Here is a 27,637-nt window from a genome sequence, read left to right on the forward strand (position 1 = left end):
TACGTACCAGCCCTCAGCAGCTTTTTTCCTCCATTCCCTGTTTCTCAGCCAAAAAACCTTTCCTGGTCCTGCTCCTAACACTCCTCTTTATGAACCACCATCATAAACGGCTTCATCTTCCTCTTATCAGACTTGGTGGTACTTAGCGGTTTGTGGGGGTTTTTTTTTTTTTTCCCCAAAATTTCCCCAAATAATTTTTTTTTTTTTTTCGCTTTCTTCACTCCAAACTTCTTCTTGTCAGGTCTACCTTCTCTAAAACGGTTTGAAGTCGCTCTTCTGGTTTTGCTTCAGTGTTTGTTGATGTGTTCGGATGTTGGTGGAGGGATTCAAGATTCTCCGTCTTCAGCTCGTTCTGGAGAAGCCTTGTCCGTTTTCCTTTTCGCAGTTGTTTACCTGGTCATTTGTACATTTGAGATGTTTGTGTGGATATGGTGTAACCATCATAATTCATAACTGTTGATTATTGGCATATTGACCCAAATATAGATAGAAGTTAGAACATTGAACGGTGACCTTGCTCAATTTGTCACTCGATTTCAATGTTGTGAAATGTTTCACATTTTGGTCATTTTCTTGCAAACATTGAGGGTTCTGAAAACATTGGTTAGTTGTATTCATGACTCCTTATTGATAACGTACACACGGCCGTATAACCTCTGCATCCAGCCAACAGATAAATTATTTCTCCTCTATTCTCTGTATCCACGTCTGTCAGGCTCTTCTCTGTCATCCATTCTTGAGCGTTTCTCTTTACTGAAAATAAGTATCATTCATTTAACCTTAATTAAATGATAATTAAAATTATTTAGGTAGTGAAAACATTTCCAAAAAGGTACTATTACCGGCGGAGAGCTTTTCCGATTTTTTATAAACGGAGACACTACATGCCAAGACTCCTATACTCTTCTATCGCATAAAATAGTGTTTCAAATAAGAAACGAGTAACGATGTGTTGAACATCCATTACAGGATTTTTAAATAGTATTAACAGTGAAGTTATTAACCTTGCTACTGGTTATAGAAGTTGTCTAGAGATCGTTGCCCCGTAGAGGTAGCAGTTTCTTCGTCTCGACGAGGAAGAGTTTGGTACGTTGCCGCTTGCCGAGCAACACATTATTCTTGAGCAGTTCGCCGCCTCTTCTTTGGCATTGTTGGAGGAGGTGGAGGAGAGACGTTTCCCGTTTTTCGCGTGGTTTTCTGCGGTTTCTTCTCCTTCTTATTCTTCTGCTTCTCGTCGGACGAGGCGGTTGAGGAACTCAATTACTGACAAATAAGATGGGAATTCGTGACAACAAACATTAACGCTACGATTTTGAAGTAATGTATTATTTTAAAATCATAAATGGTGGTCGCTAACCAAGATTTGCGTGGCATGAATGAATCTACAACTTTTATAAGTCATTATTGTACATTATCACAGCATCGAATAAGTCCATGACTCGATAAGAAAGGTGGGGTATGCAACGACTTTAATGCCATTAATGACCTTATTGCCATTAATGACCATTAATGACCATTACATGACAATGCCAGTTTTGTCAAAGATTTCATTACTGACATTATGGTCATGTTTTTCCGGCACTCTTAGAGCGAAAAGGACGGACGCCTGCCAGCACTTAGACCCTCACCCGTGAGGTAAGGTTAACTAACTACAAGTATATGTTATTATTTTTCATTTACAAATTAGAGATTCGACAAGAGAAAACTTAGAATAGAAATCTTCCGTGGTTAGGCACAGACCTTCCAGACATATCACTTGCGTGGATTCCAGAGTGAGTTAGGGATTTACATTATTAAGTTCGATTGTAATGAGAACAAATTTTGCGGCCACGGATTTAAACCAGATAACAGTTGGGTGACTTATAGTATCAATAATAATAATTCAAGGGCAATTTAGGAGTATCTGATCGTGATCAATGTAAAATAACAATCAAATAATCAAATAATAATAACACGGGATTAAAATTAAATACTTCGTACCCGGTTTTATATCATATCAAGATTTATATTTTAGCCAAATCATTATGCTAGTCGATTATATAGTATTACACAGTAGGATGAAACTTATTCAACTTTAGCACTTCATGAATACTCGTCATCAGTCCTGGAATCGGACCAACAAAAAAAGCTGATCTTTTCTAGGGATTAGAAAGAACACTCGTTTACAGAACAATACTTGCCTTTGGCAGTTTAAAGTTTTGACCCAAATCGAGCACTGTCATCGTGATAGGGGGACAATTGAGCGGCAGGAATTCGTCTAGATTGCAGTTGTCCTTTTTTGAAGCAGAGACACTCATTGAATAAGATGGTTATCCGAGGCAACGTAGGGGACGGGTTAGCATTTTTTGGAACCAAATGTAGCCACTTACTGACCTTTTCGAATTGTTCGACGTTGACAGGGACTTAGAAGAATTTTTGCAGCCCCGGTTGGTATGGCACTGAAACCCTCGAAACAGCCGGTACCAAAAAATTTTCGATCTCCGACTTTTATTTCCAAATATCGTCTTACGATGGCATGAAGGTACTGTGAGGACGGTATTGAAATCCAAATTATCAAAAAGCAACTCAACACCAAATAAGGAAATCAATACAATGTACAAATCCACGCAAACACTGCAACAGCATGTATACAGTCAACTGCAAAACAAGCATTTGACACTAAGTTCAACTGTAAACAAGCATTTATATACGTCCAAACAGCAGACAGGCCATTTATACTAAGTCAATGGGCAAACAGCCATGTTACCAAACCGTAATAACAGAATGGTGCTTGGCACACATTACGAAACCGGGTCCCGCGAGCTCTATTAGGCGAATATTAATTCGTTTTTCTCAAAACGAGACTCTGGCAATCGATATGTAGGGGGATGTGAGAAACTTTATAGAAGTGATTAAAGTGATCAGAATTGTAAATTTCTAGGCATTGTTGCTTCCAAGATAGTTTCAGAATTTCAATTATTTATTGGTCCATTAATGACCATTAATGACCATTAAAGACCATTAATGACATTTCAGTTTTGACAAATTCCATCTACTGTCATTACTGGTCGTTGCATACCCCCCATAAGGAAATTCCGAGAAATACAGGGAAATTCAGTGATTCTGATTATCTAACCAGAAATAGCCTGCGAGGGCTTTTGAGGCTCCATAGTTTGATGTCCTCTTCTACCCAGTTCTCTCCGGGGCATTCCCCCTGTTATGTGGAGGTTTACAGATACATGCAATTAACAATAATTAACAATAATTAACAATACTTAACATTAATTAACAAAATAATGAACAATAATTAAACAATAATTAACAATAATCAACAATAATTGTTGTTCAAGGCTAATCAATAACATTTAGTCATGGATCACATTATAAAAGAAACACTGAGGACTATTCAAATTGTTGGAAAACGACGAAAAACTATAATAATAACCAATTCACCACTGGCCATTATCAACCCATTTTTGAAACTTTGGTTCGCTTTACGGGCTAAGCGGGTATACAAATAAAGCGTTATTATTATTATTAACCTGATCAACTTTAGTAAGCATTGTTCTGTTGATGGTCCTGAACAAGTGAAGATAAGAGATCTTGCGCCATACGGACACCTTATCCGTTGTGCTTCTTGTATGAGCTAAAACTCGAGGACAGGGCCATGTGATATTGAAAACATGTTAACATGCTTAACCTTGTTTACATTTGTTTACATATGTTAACATTGTAACAGTGTTAACATTGTTAACAATTGTTACTTGCTAACATTGTTGATAATATGATGATGAAATCAGTAAAGTGGTTACATCGTTATACTGCCTGAAAATTGAAATGATTGAAGATGATTAGGTCCATCTAACTGTCAAGTATGTCCTTCTCCATAGCAAAAACACAGAGGACATCTGGAAACATATTCTCCTGACGGAGTTTATCCCCATGCCATCTCCCTCGTTTGGGTCCTGATGGTCTGAAAGGTTTTAAACTTACAATACTACCAATCTATTACATTTATTGAGGACGTACAGAAGGAATTAAATTTAACTGTTAGTTTGAGGAGCCCTCACTCTTCTCCCGTTCCTACAATGGCGTTTCTCTAGTCGCTAATATTTAACTTGTCGATTTGATGCAGTTTTTTGAGAGGATTCGAAACGGTGGAATATTATCTTTGTCGAAGTGAGAATAGACTACAGTTCCAAAACCATAGGAAGCATATTAAGGCAGGTGTTGATTTAATAATTGAGAAGTGATTTGATATTGTAATATAAACATTTAAAGGTGTTAGGCTACATCAATAAGGATGTTTAAAGGTGTTAGCTACACCAGAAATCAAAAGGTTTTTTTTTTATTTTTTTGTAATAAACTGATATGAAAGTTTTAATATTCAAACACTACTATATAACGGGTCATAATTTAGGCTTATGTCCTGAAGATGACGCCTCTGCAACATGTTTGACGATAGCTGTAAATTGATCTCAGTATTTGCAAACAAATCATCTTAGCTTGATTGATTCCAACGGGAGAATTTGAAATTTCCTCACCTGATATAGAAAGTATCTAGCTATGTGTTTTAAGGCGGCTCGTTGACTTCAGGGGGGGGCACTATGCATGACGAAGCTTGAGGCCGGCAGCGCAGCCAGGATTCTTAGTGAGTGCACTTGGGGTGACTAAGATACTGGTATAATTGTGACAATTAAAGCGAATATTTTTTATTTGAATATTTTAATTTGAATTTTTAATTTGAATATTTTAATTTGAATATTTTATTTTGAATATTTAATTGAATTTCTACCCTGACTGATATATTCAGTCACTAATGTCAACAACGGCAGTAATTTTGATAGGTAACATGACAAACTCACTTCTGTAGATAGGGGTAGAAGTTGAAAACAAGAAAAGTTGATGGATTCCCACACTCTAGTCTATAAGCTGCATCACCATCAGCTTTATTAGACTTGTAGTTTGACGCCCTAGCTCTTTGTAGAGTTTCTCGGAAAAACGTTCCTCTCTGGCAAAAATAACATTAACATTAAGGTAAAAGAGCTTTATCTCCAAACTTGTCGTTTAGACGCCCTAGCTATTGTAGAGTATCTTGTTAGGCTGCTTACCGAGTGCATTGGGTTTTTAAATTGGCATGGTGCTTGAAACAAACCAACGATCAGTGACCTCCTTTTAACACAGTTACACAACGCACTGACCAGATGGCTAATCTACCATATCACAAAATGCATATTTATACTAAAATCCACGCTCTATTGGGCCTCGCGGCAATCCCTTATGTCACGTGACGCTCGTATAGCTATGTCACGTGACAGATTACTACAAGTGTCATGTAATTAGAAGACATAATAAGTAAGCCGGTTTAGAAGACTGCATAAGTAAGCCGGTTTAGAGGTAGGGCTTGGAGAAGCTTATTACCACATAATAGCTGTGTGTAAAGTGGCCGAGGGAGGGGAAGAGGAGTTTAACATGGCCACAGAATGGCTTGCGTAATATTATGTGAACAATCCCTAAGTTAATACTCGCCTGAGAGCGGGCACAGTTCTCAGAATAACGGTTATTGAATATGGTGTGGAGGCACACTCTCGACGAACGTTTTGGCGTTGTTAATTTCATATCGTCTCGAATTTTGTGGAACGTCTCCCCTCCTTGTTAAGAATAAACTTTAAAATCTAAAATGTACAATTGTATATTGCAAAAAAAAACTAGTCCTGACCAATTACTCGACTGTCAAACTTTAAATCAACAGACGGTACCGAAATATTGGCTATTTTTGTTACTTTGTTATAGTTATATTTGTCATTAGTTCCTTTAGTCGCAGTGTCATTGGTGTACAGAAAATTCGAGATAATATGAAGTTTACAAAGTCAGATTAACGGTTATATTATCACAAAACATTCTACAATCTTTGTGACTACACGTGTGCGTTCAACCTTGGGGCTTGGCCTTCGTTACTATGATATCTTTGTTAAGAAACTGTTTTTAAAGTCTATATGCCGATTGCCGAACATCATATCAGAGCAACCCCTAATCTATAGATAGGGTAGGGGAATTTGGGGTGCTATTTGGGTTGGGCGAGGATTTAAAACTGACTATCAAGTCCCTGAAGAACACCGCCTTTAACTCACCAGACTCACAGTCCGGACTTGTATCGTATGTTTCTCCACTGATACAAGTCACAGTGACACTCCCTCCCCCCGCACAGCGCACTGTCACACTTTCTCCTGACTCAAGTGGAAAATCAGTTCCAGCAAAGAGCACTTTCCAGTGGTCCGGATACTTGGCACATTCCTCTCCTGGGGGATAATTAGGATAATGATTTTGTGATGATAACGCGGCCGTGTGAAAGTTATTGGAGCGGCACTATGAATTTTAATCTGTTTTGTCTCTGAACTTACGAGGAGTTGAATTGTCGAAGACACCGAGATCCAGTGATCCTCCGTAGTTCCAAACTTGTGTTCTGATAGATTTTGTAGGTTTCCGACAGAATGCGTCGTTATCAGTGAAAGCCTGATTGTGCAAAACTTGTCCCTTGTTCATGATGGTGATCCTGTCGACTGTTTTCTCCATCCTGATTATCGTAATTAATTAGATATGATTACCTGGTACCCACTACTTGGTGACACGATGAAACGAGCTATTGTTTCCGCTCATATTGATTATGGATACTAAAAGTATGTTAAAAATATAAAGCAGCTATAGCAAAACTTGTACTCACACAAGGATGATGTTTACCCCGTTAGATTCACATTTCATAGCACCATCATCCATGTTAAACCAAGTTAACTCTCCACCGTACTGCTTCTTAGCTCCAGCACCATTACAGTAAACGTTCCCTCTTACCTAGTGGAGAATAGAGGCGAATGAAACGACGCTTTTCCCAAAACCGTAAAAAACAAACCAAGCTGGCCCAAAAAAACTGAAAACGAGTGCTAGCCGGGAAACCTTTGAGTTAAGCTGAATATGGCCGTTCTTATCATCTTGATCATCTCGGATGAAGAGCTTGAAATGGACGGATGTTTCGCAAGGGAGCCTGACGTAGAATCGCTCCACGGCTAAGTTTGAGAAATCAGTAGGGACGATGGCAGTTTCCGAAACCGAGAAAGGTATCCATTCCACACCACTCGGCACTGTCAGTGTAAATAGTTAATTAGTTCGTCGCTTAAATGAAGAATTTTATTGGCATATTTATTATTTATGGATAACGACACAAATACAATTAGAAAAGCCATGAAAGGTTATAGCAAAAGTTAAAACTTAAATATTTCGAGATATAATTTTTTTAATGTTAAAACAGGTAAAATAAAAAATTCTATTATAGTTTTTTGTAGATGGCCCCAGATTTGAATTAGTTCACTGATTTAAGGGGTTAGGTGCTTTCATTAAATATAATTCATAAAATTCTATGAATTTTCTTACCGAAAACATTTGCGAGGGAAAGCTGTACCATCATAATCAAACTTATTGTCAGTTTGATAATTAATATCAATACCATCTTATACCTGCATGTCAACAGTAATACAATTAATAAAAAATGTATTTTTTAATGGACAAAATCATAAGCCAATAATATTTCAGACAAATATGCTATTGGGTGTGTAATATCCGGATCGGAACATTCTTTAAATACTATAGGGTGGTACAACCTCGCCGGCCGTAATAATTGAGCTCTGTGATAAAGAGTAATAAAAACAACCCGTCAGCTAACTGTACTATCTACAATTTATAAATTTGAATTTGAATAGAAATGGGAATACTAAGCTATAATTATCTGCACCGCTTTGTTGGCCAGTATCAACCCCACTTTGGGGATATTGGTCGCTTTAACGGCCTAAGCGGTATACAAATAAAGCGTTATTATTATTGTTACTACCGACTTTCTGGCTCATATAACCAAGATAAGATACAATACGACAAGAATGATTTGGAAACGTGCTTAACCATTTCCTTAGACAATTCTAACAGTCCTGTAAATGTGACCATGTAAATGTGATCATGTTCTGAAAGTTCCTTTCATATCGCGTATAGAATAGTTTAACTAATACTGGTTGGTTAAAATTAGCGCTCAAATTAACGCACGTGTTATATGGAGACCTGCTGCCATTTGTTTAAGACCCAACAGTTTCTTGTCAAGACGAAGATGGGGTACTAAGAACCGATTTAGTAAGGTGATTATGCTGATATTCAAACTTATAACATAAACGGCCTATTGATTTATACTGGTCTAAATATAGACAAGAAGAGATAACTAGTACTACGAAATAAAAGAGAGTCAGCCTCATGTAACTGGGCCGGGGGGGGAACTGGGGAGCTGTCATTTTCTACTGACCGTTGTCATTCGTTTCGCCGCTTACGTAAACTTTTGTCCAAAGAAACGGATCATTAGTGCGCCGAGACTAATTAAAACTATACGGGGGGCTTTGCTTCTAAGGGTAGTTAAAAAGCCATTAGAATATCAGCTAGGACAGATCAATGATCTTGATGGTTTCTGCAGCATGTGTTATTGGAGATCAAAATATCACTATCTTATGTATACTATATATAAAGCGAGACGATATGTAGGTATAATGTATATACATGATATATATATATATATATATATCCGTACCATTTTACTGGACACTACGGCATCAACTTTAACACGACGTTCCGCAAAAACCTTTAAAGATATAAAACTGAAACTTTGTTGACTGGTTCAAATGCTTTAATGGTCTTCAGCATGAACAAATAAAAAACTGGCCAAGGAATAAGAATTTTTGTGCCCAAAATTTGGACCCCCAAGTGGTGTCAAAAAACGCGAATTAGATGCAACAACAAGATACAAGGGTAGGTCTCTCCCACCGAAATCAGAAATACCACATCGTTCACATATTACGTAATCAGCTGAGGGGGGGGGTTTTCCGAATGATTACGCTAGTGTAATTTTGACACAATAGCTATGTGTTAAACTGATAACGGAGGGGAGGGAGGTAAAAATTTTCCAAAAATGATTACTTGATATGTGAACGACCCCTCAAAGTTAATAAGGTAGACTGATTGGGTTTAAGATTATCTTCCCAAGCTACCCTGTCTAGAAAAAGTCCAAATTGGGTTCAATTGTCCGGTAGCCCCGAGGCACTATACTAGCTGTAGGGGGGTTAGTACTACGAGCCAGAGAGTGTGTATCACAAGCCGAAGCTGTACCAAATCACAGCCGACTTGCATCCGACCGGATTTGAAGCCGGGTCTTCTGCTTGGGAGGCGATCGTGTTACCACTACACCACCCCGGCCGACGCGAACTAAATAGGTAATAATTATTTTACTCTCTTGAGTCTTGACACCATTTAGGGTTAGACGGGTTCCTGCTCGATACGCTATGGACTCCAGATACTCCGTATTTTTGACCGTAGAATTCGTTAAAAGTGGTCCTGAATAATTAGACTGATTTTACCCGGTTTAAAACCCAATTTTCGGTCCAAAGATAGGCCAAAATCATGTTTGTTTATTTTCGAGCAAGTTAATTTCGTTGGCATATCAGCAAAATTTGCATAAAAGTGTATTAGAACTAGCTGCACAAGCTGATGCTATTAGTATTATTTCATGATTTCCCTGGTCAAAATCCAATCGAATGGCGATATATGGATGTTAGAAAGCTATGTTAGGCTGTACCGAGTGCATTCGGTTTAAATTGGCCATGGTGCTTGTAACAAACCAACGATCAGTGACCTCCTTTTAACACAGTTACACAACGCACTGACCAGATGGCTAATCTACCATATCACAAAATGCATATTTATACTAAAATCACGCTCTATTGGGCCTCGCGGCAACCCTTATGTCACGTGACGCTCGTATAGCTATGTCACGTGACAGATTACTACAAGTGTCATGTAATTAGAAGACATAATAAGTAAGCCGGTTTAGAAGACTGCATAAGTAAGCCGGTTTAGAGGTAGGGGCTTGGAGAAGCTTATTACCACATAATAGCTTTGTGTAAAGTGGCCGAGGGAGGGGAAGAGGAGTTTAACATGGCCACAGAATGGCTTGCGTCATATTATGTGAACAATCCCTAAGTTAATACTCGCCTGAGAGCGGGCACAGTTCTCAGAATAACGGTTAACACAATGATATGATCGATATATATTTATTTGTATATCAGCCATTGGAAACATGTGATATTTCAGCCAAACCAACGCAAAACAAAACCATGAGAGAGAAGTGAGTGGGTGCAGCCACAACCAATGCCATCCTCCATAATCGATACACTCAGGCACGCCGCAGTAGTACCATTAACTAATTAAACTTTGTATGTCAAGTTTATCTTCTTACTTATAATTCAAAGAATTATCTTTGTACGACCGCCCACGTGCAAATCAGATGAGAAATAGGAAGTCGCATAGTAACCATGGTTACACGCACGTGCAAAGATTTGCGAGCGACATTTTAATTGGTGTTGTGGTAATTACATTGTGTTCAGTGCGAGCTACATTTTAATCGGCTGTATCTTCGGTCATGACGGATATTTTTTGATGCGATAAAAACTGACTACCACAGAATACTATTAACTTCCTCCCTGTGACCACGGGCTTTCTAGTACTTATATAGGATCGATATGGTGTGTTGTTGGTTATCAAAAAGTATCTGAGTTCTGACTTTTCTGAAGTTCCTCAGAGGAAATTATGTTTATTACAACTAAAATTTAAAGGAATCCCCCACCCCCTCCCCCCATTGCTAGCACCCCGTGTCTAGTGCCGCTGAAAAATAGACACATTACTTCTTTTGGTGACATGTTAGTACATTAAACTAATGGTCCTTAAATTATTCCAACTTTTATGCAGGGACTAGTAAATATTCACTGATGATGACAGAAAATATTCTGCCCATGTTTCAGAGATTTTGATAATAATAATTTTAATAATTGAAACTTTTTAAAACTTATTCGTTGTTTGATTGCGGGAACTACCGATCTTGATGTTAATGTAATTCTACTCTAAAAACAAGTGCTTGTTAACGATGGTTAACTATTAAATAACAACATTCCATGATTTCAGCTATTTAAGAGGATAGCGGCAGCCCTACCTGGAATGGACTCTGGTAATGACGGTAAAAACAACGAGGATTTAATAGAAGTGAAACTGAAGGACAAGACTGAGCCGTCAGCAGCGGAGGGGGGTTGTTATTGCTAGGAGATATACTGTATCCAGGTTCAGCTGTTGGAGAGTCCCAACCACATCTCATGCAAGATTGCTACCGAACACAGATTTATTATACCGAGCAGACAGTCTGGCCGCGATCAGGGTTTTTAGTGAGCTTATTTTGTATGAAGAGACCGCTACTTCACTATTTTACTTTACCATTCGTGTTGATCCAATAGATTGTTCATATCACAAGCTTGTTGATATGCGGAATGTGAAAGTATGGTCCTGAACAATTGCTGTTTTGTCAAATTATTGAAATGTTGCAGTGCAACGATGTCTCCTAAAATTTTCTTGTTGCACATTGGCCTGTCATGTTTTGACATAGTGCGATAAATATCATAGGTGAGCCGGGCGGCGCCCTTAATAAATTTTGTTATCTTATTTTATCAAAATCTATCATCTTCTGTATAGGATGATTTAGGTTACCCAAGTATATCTTAAGACTGTTATCATTATTGTAGAGTTGTATCAAAATATCGTATTGAAATTTTCTTTGGTGACTGTTATTTTAATTTTAAAATATAAGCCATGATACGACATGAATTTGTTAAAAGTGATACGTCTTAGTCTAATCTTGTATATTGTTGTATGTCATGTTGAAGGATTGGTGAATGATAAATTTACTATCAATTTATTCAGAATTAAGTTGTTTTAATAGTTTTGTGTGTACAGTATATGTCATGCAGTCATGGGGGTGATTCGGAATCAGCGTTCGAAAATACATTGGTCCCAGCTGCAGTTAGCTTCAACTATCAGGGGCCCTTTTATAAAAATCTCGAAGATCGGATCGAGATGTAGAGTGTAGACTTAGAGTGATTTCAGATTTAGCACGCCCAGTAACATTTAACAAGTCGATTTGTAGCGCGATGCACTACTGTGTACTGGGCAGCGCCGTGCATCCAGTAATGCTTCTCGCAGATAGGCGAGATGTTACCTAGCTGGGGACCCCAAGCTATTATGTATTATATTTATGTTCATAAACATACATATTCGGCGGAATGACAGGCTGATCAGTGCCGCCCAGTCACCACTACCAGTAATGCGAGATGCACCACTGGGCCAGGGCGCCACTGTTTATACTATAGTGGTACTAGTATAATGAGCCCATGTCGATCTATTCCACTTCAAATAACACCCGTTACTTTGATTTCCTAACTTCAAACTTAACCTTAAACCTTGTAGCGCGATGCACTACTAGTCGACTGGGCTGCACCGCGCTTCCAATAATGCTTCTCGCAACCACTGGGCCTCATCTTACGTACCTGGAGACGAGCTGCAAAGGATTGACATATATCGTCAATCCTTATTAATGTAACCACAAACCAACAAAGTTGCACAATAAAACATAATTAACTGAATTGAAACGCACAATCAACACCGTGTACAGTGTACACACTACACTGCAACATGTACTTAATAATCAAGCGCTATCGCTTTAAATATATTTACAGACTGGGTGGCGCTGCAAATCACTGCATTAGAATTTTTGTTTAACTGAATTGTTCATATCAAGTGTGCCAAATCATACATATTACATTGCATTTAAGTTCAAAACTGAGTAAAATTATGAAGCGCATTGATCATTGATTCACGATGTCAATCCTTCGCAGCTCGGCGAGGCCCAGTGGGGCATTTCGCTGCAATCTACCGAAGTTGCGAGAAGAATTATTTGATGCGCGGCGCGGCTCAGTAGTTCATCGCGCTATAATGTAGCGCAATGATGCTTTAATTGACGACGCGATGTCAATTCATCTCAATTCATCTCATATCAGATCGGCGCGGCACAGTAACGCATCGCGCTACAAAATGATGCTCAACATTGATTTAATGTCATTAACAATCTCTACCGTCAATATTTTGGAATTTTGTAAACCCAGCAAACCTTACCGGCTAGCGATATTACTGCAGGGTGATCGCCTTTTCACAGCTTGTTGAACTCCGCGCGCGCTCGTTAGATCATTGCATTTGCACGCTTCAATTGTTCCAAGAATGCAATTGTACCACGTACCACGTGATACGATTCAGCCAATCAGAAAACAAGAATCCGCAAAGTTTAAGTTGCGCAGTTTTAAAAGGCCCTTTTATAAAGCCTTGCAAGTGATGCAAGTTCACATTACTGACATGACAGTAGGCAGAATATATGTCCTGTCAATAAAAATATTAGAACCTACCAGGACACGCACCGGCCACCGAGTTGGACTTACTGGGCCGCGCTCAGCCTGTCATTCCGCCTAATCTCTATTCATATGTTTATAAACATAATATGTTTTATAAATATAATAGCCTAAGGTCCCCAGGTAAAGTTGGACTCGTCGACGGAACAAACTATTTTTTAAGCTCCTTGTTGAAGTATCCTGTCGCAAATTGTATTTAATCCGATCCTAAGTTCAAATATTGTATCACGTGGTGACCCCCACGGTCGCTTCACTATAGTAGCGTCTTCGACGCTACAGAAGGAGCCGCGCACTTCGTGCGCGGCGGGTCATACAACGTATGACAAGTTCAAATATAAGTTGATTACAAAAAAGGTTTGTTGATTGTTCTGAATTTGTTAAAATCTTTTTTGTTTTTAGGTAATTATTTTGCTCTATCCAGAGCCCTTGCGCTTGCAGTAGCGCGCGCCCGCCTCACTTTCTTGACTTGTGAAACAAGCGCGCCCGAAGTGGCGCGAAAGCACATGGTTAGGTGAAGTAATTATTTATTGTGTTTGGTGTTACTTGTTTTCATTCTTTTTTTGATTTCCCCTTCTCTTTTATTTTGTCTTCTGAAAGTTTGCTGCGACGTTTTGTACTTTTCTTTTTGAATTTGTATGCCATAATGTGATCATTGCGACCTTTTTCACCACCTAGTGATTGACGGATGTTACTCGTCTAAATTTCTTCGAAGTAGCGCGCGCCGCTTTCTTCTCGAAATATTGGCCCGATGGCAAGTGCTACGAAGTAGCGCGCGCCGGGCCAGACCATTAACAATGGTCAACCTAGTGAGAGCTCTTGAGTTATAGATAAATAAATAAATTCTAACAAAATATAGAACCCCTACATCACTATTATACTCCCTCTTTGAAACATCTGGCAGACTTGGCAAAGAGACACTCATTCTCACACCTAAACCATCAGACAGCTACATATACAGAGCAGGGACAATATGGAACACATTACGACAAAATCTCATTCTAACTACATTCACCCGTAAGCCCAATCACCTCAAATCATTTATAAAAATAACCATCGCTCACACTCAAAAGAAAGGAGAACCAAATGACTGGAACTTAGCCTTATAAACAGTGTTCGACAAAATTCAAAAACTTTCAAAAGGAGAGAGAGGGTTTAAAAGTTAAGTAGTAGTGCAGTAAAAATAGCAGAATTAGATATAAATTTGGAGCCAGTTCTTTAAACTGGCTTACTTATACTACTTAAAGGGTGTTCAAGGGTTTTCTATTGAATTTATATTGAATTTTATATAGGGTAATTGTTATATTATGTGTATATTGTTTGAATAATTTCTACAAAACTTTCAAACTGAAACACCTAATCAACACACCAACCTTACAACACAAACACCTAATCAACACATCAACCCTACCACCCAACTTTCATTTAATGACTCACTCATATCACTATTTGGACAGCATGCATCCACACTGGCCAAAACCACCTCTCACAGCATAGAACACATGGCCATTAACTCATGTCACATATCATTCCTGAAAGCCTGCCGTGATCACTCACTCATCCCTAAGGGACTCAGACTCACCAACCCACTATCCACCAAACGCTCAACTGAAGTCCTCACTCACGCATCTAACCTCCTCATCACTGAAAGACTCAACCACTATCGCCTCAAATATGCACAACACAAACGCACTTATGAGCACAACCTCAGACACATAGAATCACTCATAACCCCTCAATATTTTCAGAAACTAGGACACCTCAACACCAAAAAATCCTCATACACCCACAGAAAACAACTCCTTACTCACCAAAAGAAGTTCGCGGTACTACTCTCAGAATACGACACCCCGTTCCTCTCACCCTACGACACTCTTAAAACGCTCGACATACCCTCTCCCACATTTCATGGTCCCCTCCTCAAGACCTCACCTACCCCCAAGAAAGACACCACAGCCAAAACAGTGATCAACCTCTCTGGACAGACCCTCTCCACAGCTGAAACTGACGTCCTCTCCCTTGGACTGAAGTTCGTCCCGACACCCACCTCAGATCCTACCCCCGACCTGGCTCCCCTCATACAGAATATCACTAAACAACTAGGAGAAGGCATGGAAGCCTCAGCCACATATCAGGTCACCTCTGTATTATCTAAATTTGACAATAAACGTGACATGACCACCGACAATTTGACTCCACAACAACGTACCGCTCTTAAATCTTTAAAATCTAAGAAATCTGAATTGAAATTTCTTCCTGCTGATAAGGGCAACGCCACTGTTGTACTGACTCACGATCAATACATAACCAAAGTTACCGACCACTTATCCTCAGGTAGTTACACCCTCTTAACGAAAGACCCCACTCAATCCGTTACCACTAAACTACAGAAAGTCCTCAAGAAACTACACACCGACAAGAAGATCACGACCGACCTATACCACAAGATGCGCAACCTACATCCTAGATGGCCTCAACTTTACGGACAACCTAAGATACACAAACCCGGCGCACCTATCCGTCCCGTAGTCAGCTTCTACAACACCCCCCTCCAAGCCCTCCACAAAGTCCTCGCATCTTTCCTCAAACCCCTAGCCCAGAACCCCTTACGCCTCAAAGACTCTTCCGACTTCAAACATCGCTTCGACTCCTCTCTCAATCCCTCCTTCCACTACCACGCCTCCTTAGACGTCCAATCCTTGTACACCTCCTGTGACATGCGCCTAGCCCTCAAAACTGTCATCTCCTCCTTTGAACAGAACCCCTCTCGTCTTCCCTCCAATGTCACCACCACCACCATAGGCTCCCTTATCAACTTTTGCCTTGACAACTCATACCTTGAATTCAACGGCTCCTTCTACTCCCAAGACGAAGGTGGTACAATGGGATCCCCCCTCATTGTTGAACTAGCTGAAATCCGCCTTGCTGAAATCGAGACCTTAGCTTTATCCTCATGTCCTGACCCTCCGAACACTTACTCCCATTTCGTTGACGACGGCCTTGGATCTTTCAGAGACAGAAACCACGCAGAATCCTTCCTTACATTCCTTAACTCCCTTACTGAAGACCTCAACTTTACCCAAGAACATCCCTCTACAGACGGAACTATACCCTTCCTTGACGTTCTCATCCACCCTGACAAATCCACATCAGTCTACAGAAAACCCACCCACACCAACCTCTACACCAAGTACTCCTCCTGCACCACCAACTCATCTAAGAACGCAGTCATCCGATCACTGACCAGAAGAGCCCACAACATCTGCTCACCCCAACACCTTGACGACGAACTCCAGACAGTACGACACGTTTGCCTCCAGAACGGCTTCCCTCCTCACCGCATCACCACCATCATGGACGAAGTACAACGGAAATTCACCAACCCCTCCCGCCACCAATCCCTAGCCTCATTCAACCGACAGACCCGTGATCATGCCCTTAGTGTTTCTCTTCCTTTCCATCCCTCCCTATCCAAACCCATCTCCAAGATACTCGGACAACACGACATCAAAGTCACCCACTCCTCTGCTACCTCCCTCCGCAACCTCCTCACCAAAACGAAGACCACACCCCCTACTCACCTCACTCCCAACACCATCTACGAAATTTCCTGCTCACAGTGCCCCTCCAAATACACCGGACAGACCTACAGACCCTTGGTCCACCGCATGAAAGAACACGAACGATGTTACAGACTCAACAACGCCATCGACGAATCCACAGACAGAATCAAATCAGCCCCTGCACATCATGCCCTGACCACCGGCCACACCATCTCCTGGAACAACATCGAAGTCCTCAAATCCCTCACCTCACGCTCCCAACTTGACCTCACAGAACACGCAGCTATACAAATACGACAACCAGCTATGAACAGAACAGACCGCGCACCCAAATGTAGTTCTCTCTGGGACCCCATTCTTCCTAAAATTGCCAAATCCTTAAAGTCCAGACCATCTGGCATTTCCTTCTCAACCTCAACAGAAGACTAAAATTTTTATTGACATTGTACTGTAATTTTCACTTTCCCACCCACACTTCCCCCACCCTCCATCCCTGACACCACTCACTCACATATAAGCATTGTCCACCACATCACATTCAGCTGACGACGATTAACACATGTTTATTGAAAGCTTCTACAAGTTAAATCATCGTATCTCTTATATGTTTTTAACCCAACTCCACTCAGTTTCAAACTGACCTTGCCTCACATTGAAGACGAAAATGATTCAGTTGCACAAAGGTTTAATTCACTACTTAAGTCTTGTGGGTGGGTGCAACAAATTTCAGCTGCAACACACAGAGATGGGGGCATATTAGATCTTGTAATTACCAGGGATGGTTCTTTTACTCACGATTGCATTGAAATTCTAGATCCTGTCATTACTGATTCTGGTACATCGTCTGACCACTACTTTGTTGCTTTCAATTGCAATGTATCTCCAGCACCCATAGGCACTCTAGAACCAATTACTTACAGAAACATTGCTTGCATAGACCTAGATGCTTTTGTTGAGGACATTCTTAAGTCAAAACTATGTGACACTGATTGCTTCAATGACCTCGATAGTGCAGTTGATATCTATGAGTCTGAGTTGAGCAGTATTTTGGACAAGCATGCTAAAGAAAAAACTTTCATCCCAAGAAAAGATCATAACGCTGAATGGTGGTCTACACACTGTCAACAAGCAAAAGCAATGAGAAGAAAGATTGAGAGACTGTATCAAAAGAATCATGATTGCCCAGATTATAAACGACTGTACAGGAAAGCATCAGAGAGAGCATCCTCAGTCATTGTATCCACAAGAGATCACTTCTACAAAACAAGGTTACAAGATAGTGCAGGTGATGCTAAAAAGACTTATTCCATCGTTAATAAGTTGCTCAATAAAGAAAAAGTTAGTACTACTACACCTTCTTGCTCTTCAAATCTTGAGAGTGCTAACAACTTTGCACAGTTCTTTAAATCAAAGGTCGACAACATATACAACAACATTTATTTAGAACAACAATCGCAAGATTCTCCTAACTCAGATGAATTTGTTCCTTTTTCTAATAGCCCAAAGATAGTACAATTCCGTCATGTGTCTGATGAAGAACTAGTAAGCATCATAAAGAATATGTCTAACAAATTCTGTGATCTTGACCCCATACCTACAAAGATTCTCATCAAGTGTCTCCCAGAACTCCTTCCTCTGATCTCATTTATAGTCAATGAATCATTAGTTAAAGGTGAGTTTCCTATAAAACTGAAGGAGGCTCTCATTCGTCCAAGTTTGAAGAAACGTGGCCTTGACGGTGAATCTCTATCTAACTATAGGCCTATTAGCAATCTCTCATTCTTGTCAAAAATCATTAAGAAATGTGTATCTATACAGCTCACCAGTTATCTTGAGGATAACAACTTGCTTTCTAAAGTTCAGTCCGGCTATAGGAAGTTTCATAGCTGTGAAACTGCAACAACCAGAATCCATAACGACATCTTGATAACTATTGACAAGAAAACTAAAGTTGTTCTTTTACTTCTAGATTTGAGTGCTGCCTTTGATACTGTCAATCACCCAAGATTAATCAAGAAGCTAAGATCTGCTTATGGCATTACAGGCATTGCTCTTACATGGATCAGGTCCTACTTGGCTAACCGTTCATTTTGTGTCAAAGTCGAGGATTCGTCTTCCTCAGCAACTGTTCTTGAGATAGGTGTGCCACAAGGTTCAATCCTTGGCCCCCTGCTATTCATATTGTACACCAAAGATCTTGAGAACATTGCAAGTATGCATGGGTGCTGTATTCATTTGTATGCTGATGACACCCAGCTGTATTTCACTCTTGATTCTGATGACCCATCACAGCTAGAGCACAATATGGAACACTGTATGTCTGATATCAAGAAATGGATGACAAACAATTTCCTTCAACTGAATTCTTCTAAGACTGAAGTCATCGTTATATCCTCTAAATTTGACTCAACAAATATTCCAGCCTCTCTACAGATTGTTAAGGATCAAGAGCCACATGTTGTTAGTGGAACTGTGAAGAGTCTTGGGCTGTATTTGGACAGTTATCTTTCAATGAGTGATCAGATTACGTCAGTGGTTCAAGCATGTAATATTCAGATCAGAAATTTGTGGTTTATTGCATCAAAACTGTCTTTTAACCTTAAGATTCAGCTTGTTCATGCTCTAGTACTCTCTAGAATTGATTATTGCAATAGCATATATTTTGGACTGAGCTTTTATGATTTAAGTCGTTTACAGAAGGTGCAAAATTCTGCTGTAAGATTTATTTTCGGGAGAGGAAGAAAGGCACACACTACTCCACTACTTAAGAAAGTTCATTTTCTACCAGTTAGATTTAGAATAGATTTTAAGATTGCCCTACTTGCCTACAAGTGTTTAAATAATATAGCTCCTCCTTACTTAAAAGAGTTGATATCTCCTAGGCAGCAAAGTTTTAAAAATGTACGTCTTGATAATGATTATTTTTACCTTAGTTTTCCGCCCTCTCCTAACTATGTAAACACAGAGAAAGCTTTTAGTCACTGTGCAGTTAAAGTATTTAATTCCTTGCCATACGACATAAGATCAGCTGAGTCAGTTACATCTTTCAAGACCAAACTTAAAACATACTTCTTTTCTCTAGCATTTGATTGATTTTGCATTTACATAGGTAAAATGAACTTGTCATGTCTAATTATCAATTAAACTAAGCTCAGTTAATGTAAGAGCCGCTTTAGAAAGCACTGGAGTTTATCTCCAGGATTAAATTATATCGAGTTATATGATTTAGCTATAAGGCGGTTTATAAATGTTGTAATTATTATTATTACTTAAGCTTACAAAAGCTGAAATATCTTAGCAAAATATAACTTGCAGCAGCCCCATACCTTGTCATGAACATAATATCGAAACTATGTGATCTCATCTTTCTCTGGGTGCAAAATGAATATAATATATAGGTTTATTAGTTTTATAGAAATTTAAAAGTTCTATAGAAATTTATATATGGATTATAAACTTTTTTTTTTGTGTGTTTTGTGTTATGCATCTCTATACACCTATTTTAGAAGAGATTTTTATAGAATTTCAGAAGTGCAGTAGGGTCAGTTTCAGACAAATTAAGCATAAATGACATCAAATTGCCATGTCTGAAATGGTTTGTAAATCAATGAAACAAGAAATTCAATGAAACAAGAAATTTAATTTTAGCACATTTTTACAGAATAAAAAGATGTAAAACAATTCATAAAATATAATGCCCATTTGGTGTATGACTTTTTGTCCTGACTGCTAGTTTGGTTTATGAAGGACAGGTACCTAACGGGGCAAGGAATGCGCGTGCCTGGAAGCTTTTGCACACACCGAAACGCTAGTTCAGTTAAGTTTTTAGAGACAAGGCTCAGATTAGGACTAGAAGAAAAATTGTTAGCAGACATTAGAGGTTCTGTTTATAATTGTTACTATAGGTTGCAGTCTTGTTGTGACAAAAAGTCTACACTAAAACATGATTTAGTTTATATTTAGGATATAAAATGCAGCTTCAAGGTGGATATTGGAGAGCTGGTGAAAGATTATGGCCTTTGTATCAATTGTTATAATAAGCTATAAATATCTTAAACTAACATACAGTGCTAATTAAAAATTTCTTTAACCTTCATTCTCAAATTAGATTTTTAAAATTCAAAAATTAATATACAATGATTTTAGCCCCAAGCGTTTTGGTCCCTCATTCCTGCCACTCAGCATTGCCTACTGTAAAGTAGAAATTTTTCTAAGACTATATAGAGAAACTGACCTTGTCTCACTAAATTCAACCACTTGCAATAATAAAAATACTAACAACCAAATAAAGTTTTAAAAATAATTATATACAATCACCAAAGAATATTTCCTCAAGTTTACTTCTAGTTAACTAATTCGTGGTTTAAGCTCTTATTTTATTTATATGATTAAAGGAATGTAAAATAAAACTTATTGTTTCATTGAAAACTTTTTGTTATATTGGTATAAAATCACCAAAATTATGGGGGGTATTATTATATAACTTTATTCAAATCAAAAATAGAACATAAATGAACATCTTAAAGATCTGATAAGTAGCCAGAAAAAAAGAAAAACTGATACACAAGCTATAACAACTTATTCCATCCCGCTCTATCAGAGGCTAAAAGTCTTAAATTGTACAAATCGTCTGTATTTACAAATGGAATGTTCCTGCTACCTAAATCAAATGTAATAGTCTTAAGCAAGTTCGACTGGTGTCTACCTACTCTACCCTTTTTAGTACTCTGACTCTCTACTGCAAAGTGTAATGCAAGCTGTGCAGGTGAGTTGTTATTACTGCGAAGGACATGTCCGAGCATCCTCCATCGTGCACATGCAACACGCTCACTGAGTGGAACCACTTCACATCTCTTGTAAAGGGTGTCGTTTTTGATTATATTAGGGTAAGTCATTCTGATGATTTGCCTCAGATGCTTTCTGTGGCAAATATCCAGTTTACTCAGTAGCTGCTTTGAAGCTGCCCAGCAGCTACAATTATACATTAAGATGGGGGGGGTAGGAAGCTCAATCTCAATTCTGAAACATGCTTTTTCCGAAATTGAGATTGAAAAAATTGAAAAAATTGAAAAAATTGAAAAAATTAAAAATCTTTTAAAATCATTTTTCCGTTTAACTCAGTTCACTGATCAGTCCATAATGTTCCGATTACTGTTAAAATTACGTATACAGGGGTACAATAATCTGTATGTATCGCTGTTACTAGGACATTATAGATGATAAAATTGACTCTGGTAGCAACCATGATCAAAAAACTTAATAAAATTCAGTACTTAGACACTGTAAGACCAGATGGATCTGGTAGATGCAATGCAAAAAAACCAAAAAAGGTTTTTGTGTCCGTTTTCGTCCGTTTGGTACCCTATATTTTCAAAACAGACACAAATTAGAACGGACAAAAACGGACAAAAATTGTCACGGAAATAACATTTAAATGCTTTCTCCTCCTCCTTCTTACCCTCCTCAGTCCTTCTACTCATCCTCCCCCTCATCCTCCTCTTTCTCAGTCCCCTCCTCCTCCTCCTTAGTCCTCCTTCTCCTCCCCTCCTTATCCTCCTCAGTCTTCCTACTCATACTCCACTTTCTCAGTCCGCCTCCTCCTCCTTCTCCTTGGTCCTCTTGCCCTCCAAGTCCTTCTCATCCTCCTCTTCCTCCTTCTCTTCCTCCTCATCCTCCTCCTCCTTCTCTTGATTCCTCTTGAGTCCTTCTCACCATACTCAGTCTTCCTACTTATCATCCTCCTCTTTCTCATTCCGCCTCCTCCTCCTCCTCCTCCTCCTCCTCCTCCTCCTCCTCCTCCTCCTCCTCCTCCTCTTCCTCCTCCTCTTCCTCCTCCTCCTCTTCCTCCTCTTCCTCCTCCTCCTCCTCCTCCTCCTCCTCTTCCTCTTCCTCCTCCTCTTCCTCCTCCTCATCCTCCTCCTCCTCCTCCTCCTCATTTCTCCTCCTCCTTATCGTCCTTCTCAGTCCTCCTACTCATCCTCCTCCTCATCCTCCTCTTTATCATCCCTCCTCCTCCTCAGTCCTCCTCAACCTCTTCCCTCTCCTCCTACTCCTCCTCCTCCTCCTCCTTCTCCTCCTCCTACTCCTCCTCCTCCTCCTCCTCAGTTCTTCTCCTCCTTATCATCCTTCTCAGTCCTCCTACTCATCCTCCTCCTCATCCTCATCTTAATCAGTCCTCCTCCTTACGGACATATTATTTAAATGCTTCCTCCTCCTCCTTCTCCCCTCCTCCCCTCCTCCTTCTCCTCCTTCCCCTCCTCCTCCTCCTCTTTAGTCCTCCTCAGTCCTCCTCCTCCTCAGTCCTCCTCATCCTCAGTCCTCCTCATCCTCCAGTTCAGTATTACACTAATTGCATATGTTGCTCTTTTCTTACTCTCTTATCTTAGTGCTTATCTCTGTTGATTGTAACGTGCAGCTACAGTGGTTTGTGTATCACCGTGTTACACGACCATGACCATCCAGCCGAGCAAGTATGGTGAAAAGGAGATCAACATGTTTAGGGGTGACTCAGTTGAACTTCTCAGCAAGGCTATGTACGAGATGGAGATCACAGCAATTGGGCAACTATCCCCTTCGACCGTGAAGAAGATGAACAAGGACACTGCGTGTAACTTGTTGCACGAGGCATTAAGATATTTGGAGGAGTTCACTGGTGTCGTATCCACGGACTACAAGATGGCCTCAAACTCAGTTAAACATCAGATCCCCTATTAAGATTCTAAAAAAAGTGCGATGAGATTGGATTTTGACACTAAAAGTGCGATTTTCACGAAATGTACTCCCCACCCCCCCCCCCAACCCCCAAGATTTCTTGCCCCACAAATTATTTTCTATTTAAAAAGATTTCGCGAGTCCCTTTGTAAGCGAAATTGTAAGTATGTCGCTTTAGGTCGCTCGATGTTTATTTCTCAGAATTGTAAGTATGTCACTGTTATTGGATCCATAAATAACGAAAAATTTACGTGCGTATTTTTATGAATTATATTATGTTACATATTGTAAGTATTGTAAGCCCCTCGTAGCACGATGGTTTAGGGCGCGACTGTCAAGCAAGTTCGAGTCTCGTCAGCGGTCATTCTTTTGGCAATTATTAATTATTTTACTAAAATTATCATCAGAGCACCTTGTAATATACGTTATCCGATAGATTATACTGTTCGTACTTCATCTAGAGAAGACTGGCATTTAAGGATTTGTCCGGGGAAGGCCTTGTTCACACTGGAACATGTCAAATTATTGTAAACGGAGTTATCTGGTAATTTTTGTTTTGTTTATGGCTAGAATTTAGAATGGAATCAATGTGATGAGGATCCAGAGTTAATTATCTGCTAGGATTAATAAGTCAGTTCTCCAGTTGAAGAGACCCTTTCTCAAACTTTTAATGAAGAAATATTCACTATGCCTATGGCACTTCGAGATGGCCAGGCCTACTCTCATGCTGTCTATATGTGATGATTAACTCTGAAAAACTAGGGACAACTGGGGAATGATCCCAGAACCTCGAGATTTCGCGTCTCTTGCTCTACCAATTGAGCTACTGACCCTGATTCTCAGAGCGAAATCACCACTCATATACAGCACAATTTCATGCTTTGTGTGGAATATCATTTATCAGTTATTTAGAATACCTTACTCGGGATTATTATGACCGGGATAAAGTGGTGGGTTTAGGGTAATTTCGCCATATTTTTCCCGAACCACATTTTCACCGGTCGTTAATAAACCCGCCTACTCAGCTTTTAGGGTTCCCAAGGGGTATGGGTGCTCATATATTAATCGTTGTCTTATATTCACTAAAGAAGACTATTGGGACACTTGTTGTAGGTTTTTCGACTTCATTTGGCTAAAATTGCAAAAAATTCACCTTTTTGCCCAATTCTTGTCATATATCCTTATTGTCAAATTTGATTTAAATAGGCCAATTTTTAATTTCTTAGGTATTGACTATCTCTACATAATGAAATAGGACTCAAAGTAAAAGTAACAGTTAAATTAAAACTTGAATTAATTAAAACTGATGAAAGGGATGATCCAGATGAAGATAACGAAGATGATTACAACTTATTGGAAGACTAAACAGCTCTCCCTTTATCTTAATATCGATCTGGTTGTTACGCTTCAAATGTTAAACATTATTTTCCATCTAGTTTGATTAACCACGAGTCATTATTTCTGTCTACTTTCAACAATTATTGATAATTCGACTTGTTTCACAAGTTTTAGCAATGCGAAAATTTCTAAACTTGCTTATCTCTAATAAGGAAATTTACATCTGAGACAAAATTTTTGAATCTAAAATTGAAAGGTTGGACACCGGTAAAATGGCGACCGGGAAAATGTGGTGGGTTTTGAGCAATTTCGCCATATTTTTCCCGAACCATATTTTAACCGGTCGTTAATAAACCCGTCGTAATAATCCCGAGTAAGGTATATATTCGCATTTATCCACACTATATTTACATTACACGTAGAACGTGATATCGTTATCAGTGCAGTGTGTACAACACCAACTACACCGATTAATTGCCAATCTGCGAAACATTTAATAAAAATTTAAAAAAATAGAAATTGTGCTGTATTATATGAGTGGTGATTTCGCTCTGAGAATCAGGGTCAGTAGCTCAATTGGTAGAGCAAGAGACGCGAAATCTCGAGGTTCTGGGATCATTCCCCAGTTTTCCCTAGTTTTTCAGAGTTAATCATCACATATAGACAGCATGAGAGTAGGCCTGGCCATCTCGAAGTGATAATAATTATTAAATGTTTCGCAGATTGGCAATTAATCGGTGTAGTTGGTGTTGTACACACTGCACTGATCACGATATCACGTTGTACGTGTAATGTAAATATAGTGTGGATAAATGCGAATATATATTCTAAATAACTGATATATGCCTATGGCAGTATCAAGTATATTCTGAGAAAGATGGAGTAGACTGTAGCCAGGAATAGTACCTTGATATTTAGACCGTTACCGGACCTCCTTTAATGGTAACCATGGTAACTATAGTAACCACTGTGAATCTTGATCTTATAACAACTAGTAATAGTATCCTTTAAGACTTAGACAGTACAGTGAATAAACACGCTGAAAAGCGATGAAAATGCAAGCGCGCGACCGAATATGTAGTGCTGAAAGAGGGTGCCGAAATCTCGCGGAAAATCTCACGATATCGTGAGCCTAGCTATGAGATTTAAACGAAACTAGCAAAAATCTGGCAAAACCTCGCGCGCGTTACGTCGAAGTTTTCACGCTATAAACAAGTGATAAAATACACGTTAAGTTCCTAATTCCCTCAACTTTTAAGTTAAACTTTTTCTGTTTCCTCATTTATTTACAAATTTTGTGCGATGAGTCTGGCTCGCAATCTCGCATAAATCTTGAGCTGGGCATCAGATGTTCGAGACACAGGAGACTATCATTAAGCTGCAGTCAGAACTACTAGCCTGCAAAAATGAACAGTTGGAATCGTTGCAGACGTCAGTTAAATCGTCAGTAGGAGAGTCTGTCAAGGCTGAATTCCAATCCTTCAGCTCGGTATTACAGGGGCGAATTGTCCAGAATCTCAGAAGCCTGTCAGTTCTGAAATGATCAAGAAAGCTGTGAAAACTGTGGTACAGGAGGAAGACCGAAACAAAAATCTGATGATTTTTGATTTATCGGAGCAGGACAATGAGGAGCTCAGCACCGTGGTCAGTGAAGTGTTCTTTGTTGGAACCCTGTTCTTGGGTTAATTAAATAACAAATAATACTCAATTATTATAAATACAAATTAGATGAATAAAGAGGTTATACAAATAAATGGTGTTTCAAATGTAACCTTGTTACTCTATGTACTCACCCTCAAATAGTGAATGAGTGATTAAAAGGTGATTGGTGCGACTCAGCTACTCACACTGCTATAACTAATACACAAATCAATACTAAACTAAATAATGTCTTTTTACTATTAGATTAAACTACTATTAAATTAAAACTACTACTCCTGATGATGATGTTCTTCTTACTATATGAGGTACTTCTGAATGATGAGGACTTCAACTAAACTGGAACTGATAACTATAATAAAAACCCTGGGGGAAAACTACCGTGAGTAAAGTGAAAGGTAATCCACGTGAAACTATAAATGAAAGTGAAAGAGGAAGCGGGAACTCCTAGACTAAACTACTAAACTATAACTATAAACTACTTACCACTCTTTCCACGTCACAGAACACAGATAGTATCTGTCGACTGGAATCTGTGGGATCACTAAAACAACGTCACTCCTCTCCCTTCTGCTACGCTAGAGTCTGGAGTCGACAACGTCACTCCTCTCCCTTCTGCTTCGCTACGTTAATGTGGCTCTTGCTATGTGTTGGTTCAGCCGAATTAATTATTATGTAATCAAGTTTATTTTTCTCTTTTAGTTAGTTGTCATCCGGCCAAACATTAAGCAACTTATATTGCAGTTCCATTTATCAATTAGTATATAAAAATATGTCATTGTAATTTTGCATGGCTGAAATGTAACGCTTGATTTATATATATAATAATTAATTGAATTTTCAAATAAAAAAAAGAGTCTGGAGTCAACTAAACACTGGACACTCCTGGAGTCTGGAGTCGAGCCTTGTCTGCCTTCTGGAGTCCCTTTACCCCAACACTGTATATACAATCACTGGAACTAAACCTTTGCTAAAGTGAGATACAGGGTTAGTAATATGAAGTACAATAACAAGCTACAAATAGAATTAAGATTC

At 39.1% G+C, this 27,637-nt stretch overlaps 2 protein-coding genes and 1 long non-coding RNA gene across 3 annotated transcripts; 1 reads left to right on the top strand and 2 right to left on the bottom strand.

Moving 5' to 3' along the window:
• Window positions 1-217: 217 nt before the first annotated feature.
• On the bottom strand, window positions 218-6,765 carry LOC134817512 (uncharacterized). Its single transcript, XM_063826653.1, has 5 exons — window positions 6,701-6,765; window positions 6,381-6,553; window positions 6,111-6,278; window positions 655-753; window positions 218-393 (listed from the first exon to the last, which is right to left on the bottom strand). Exons 1-5 carry the CDS (start codon window positions 6,751-6,753, stop codon window positions 218-220), a joined length of 669 nt encoding a protein of 222 aa, XP_063682723.1. The 5' UTR covers window positions 6,754-6,765.
• An 8,068-nt stretch (window positions 6,766-14,833) lies between these two features.
• LOC134817513 (uncharacterized) lies at window positions 14,834-17,323 on the top strand. Its single transcript, XM_063826654.1, has one exon. It carries the CDS (start codon window positions 14,834-14,836, stop codon window positions 17,321-17,323), a length of 2,490 nt encoding a protein of 829 aa, XP_063682724.1.
• Window positions 17,324-26,651: 9,328 nt separating this feature from the next.
• On the bottom strand, window positions 26,652-27,222 carry LOC134817302 (uncharacterized). Its single transcript, XR_010160517.1, has 2 exons — window positions 27,089-27,222; window positions 26,652-26,968 (listed from the first exon to the last, which is right to left on the bottom strand). It is a non-coding gene; the product is annotated as an uncharacterized LOC134817302 (long non-coding RNA).
• Window positions 27,223-27,637: the final 415 nt, after the last annotated feature.

This window comes from Bolinopsis microptera, chromosome 6 (assembly GCF_026151205.1).
Source record: "Bolinopsis microptera isolate Bmic1 chromosome 6, MBARI_Bmic_1.0, whole genome shotgun sequence".
NCBI lineage: Eukaryota > Metazoa > Ctenophora > Tentaculata > Lobata > Bolinopsidae > Bolinopsis > Bolinopsis microptera.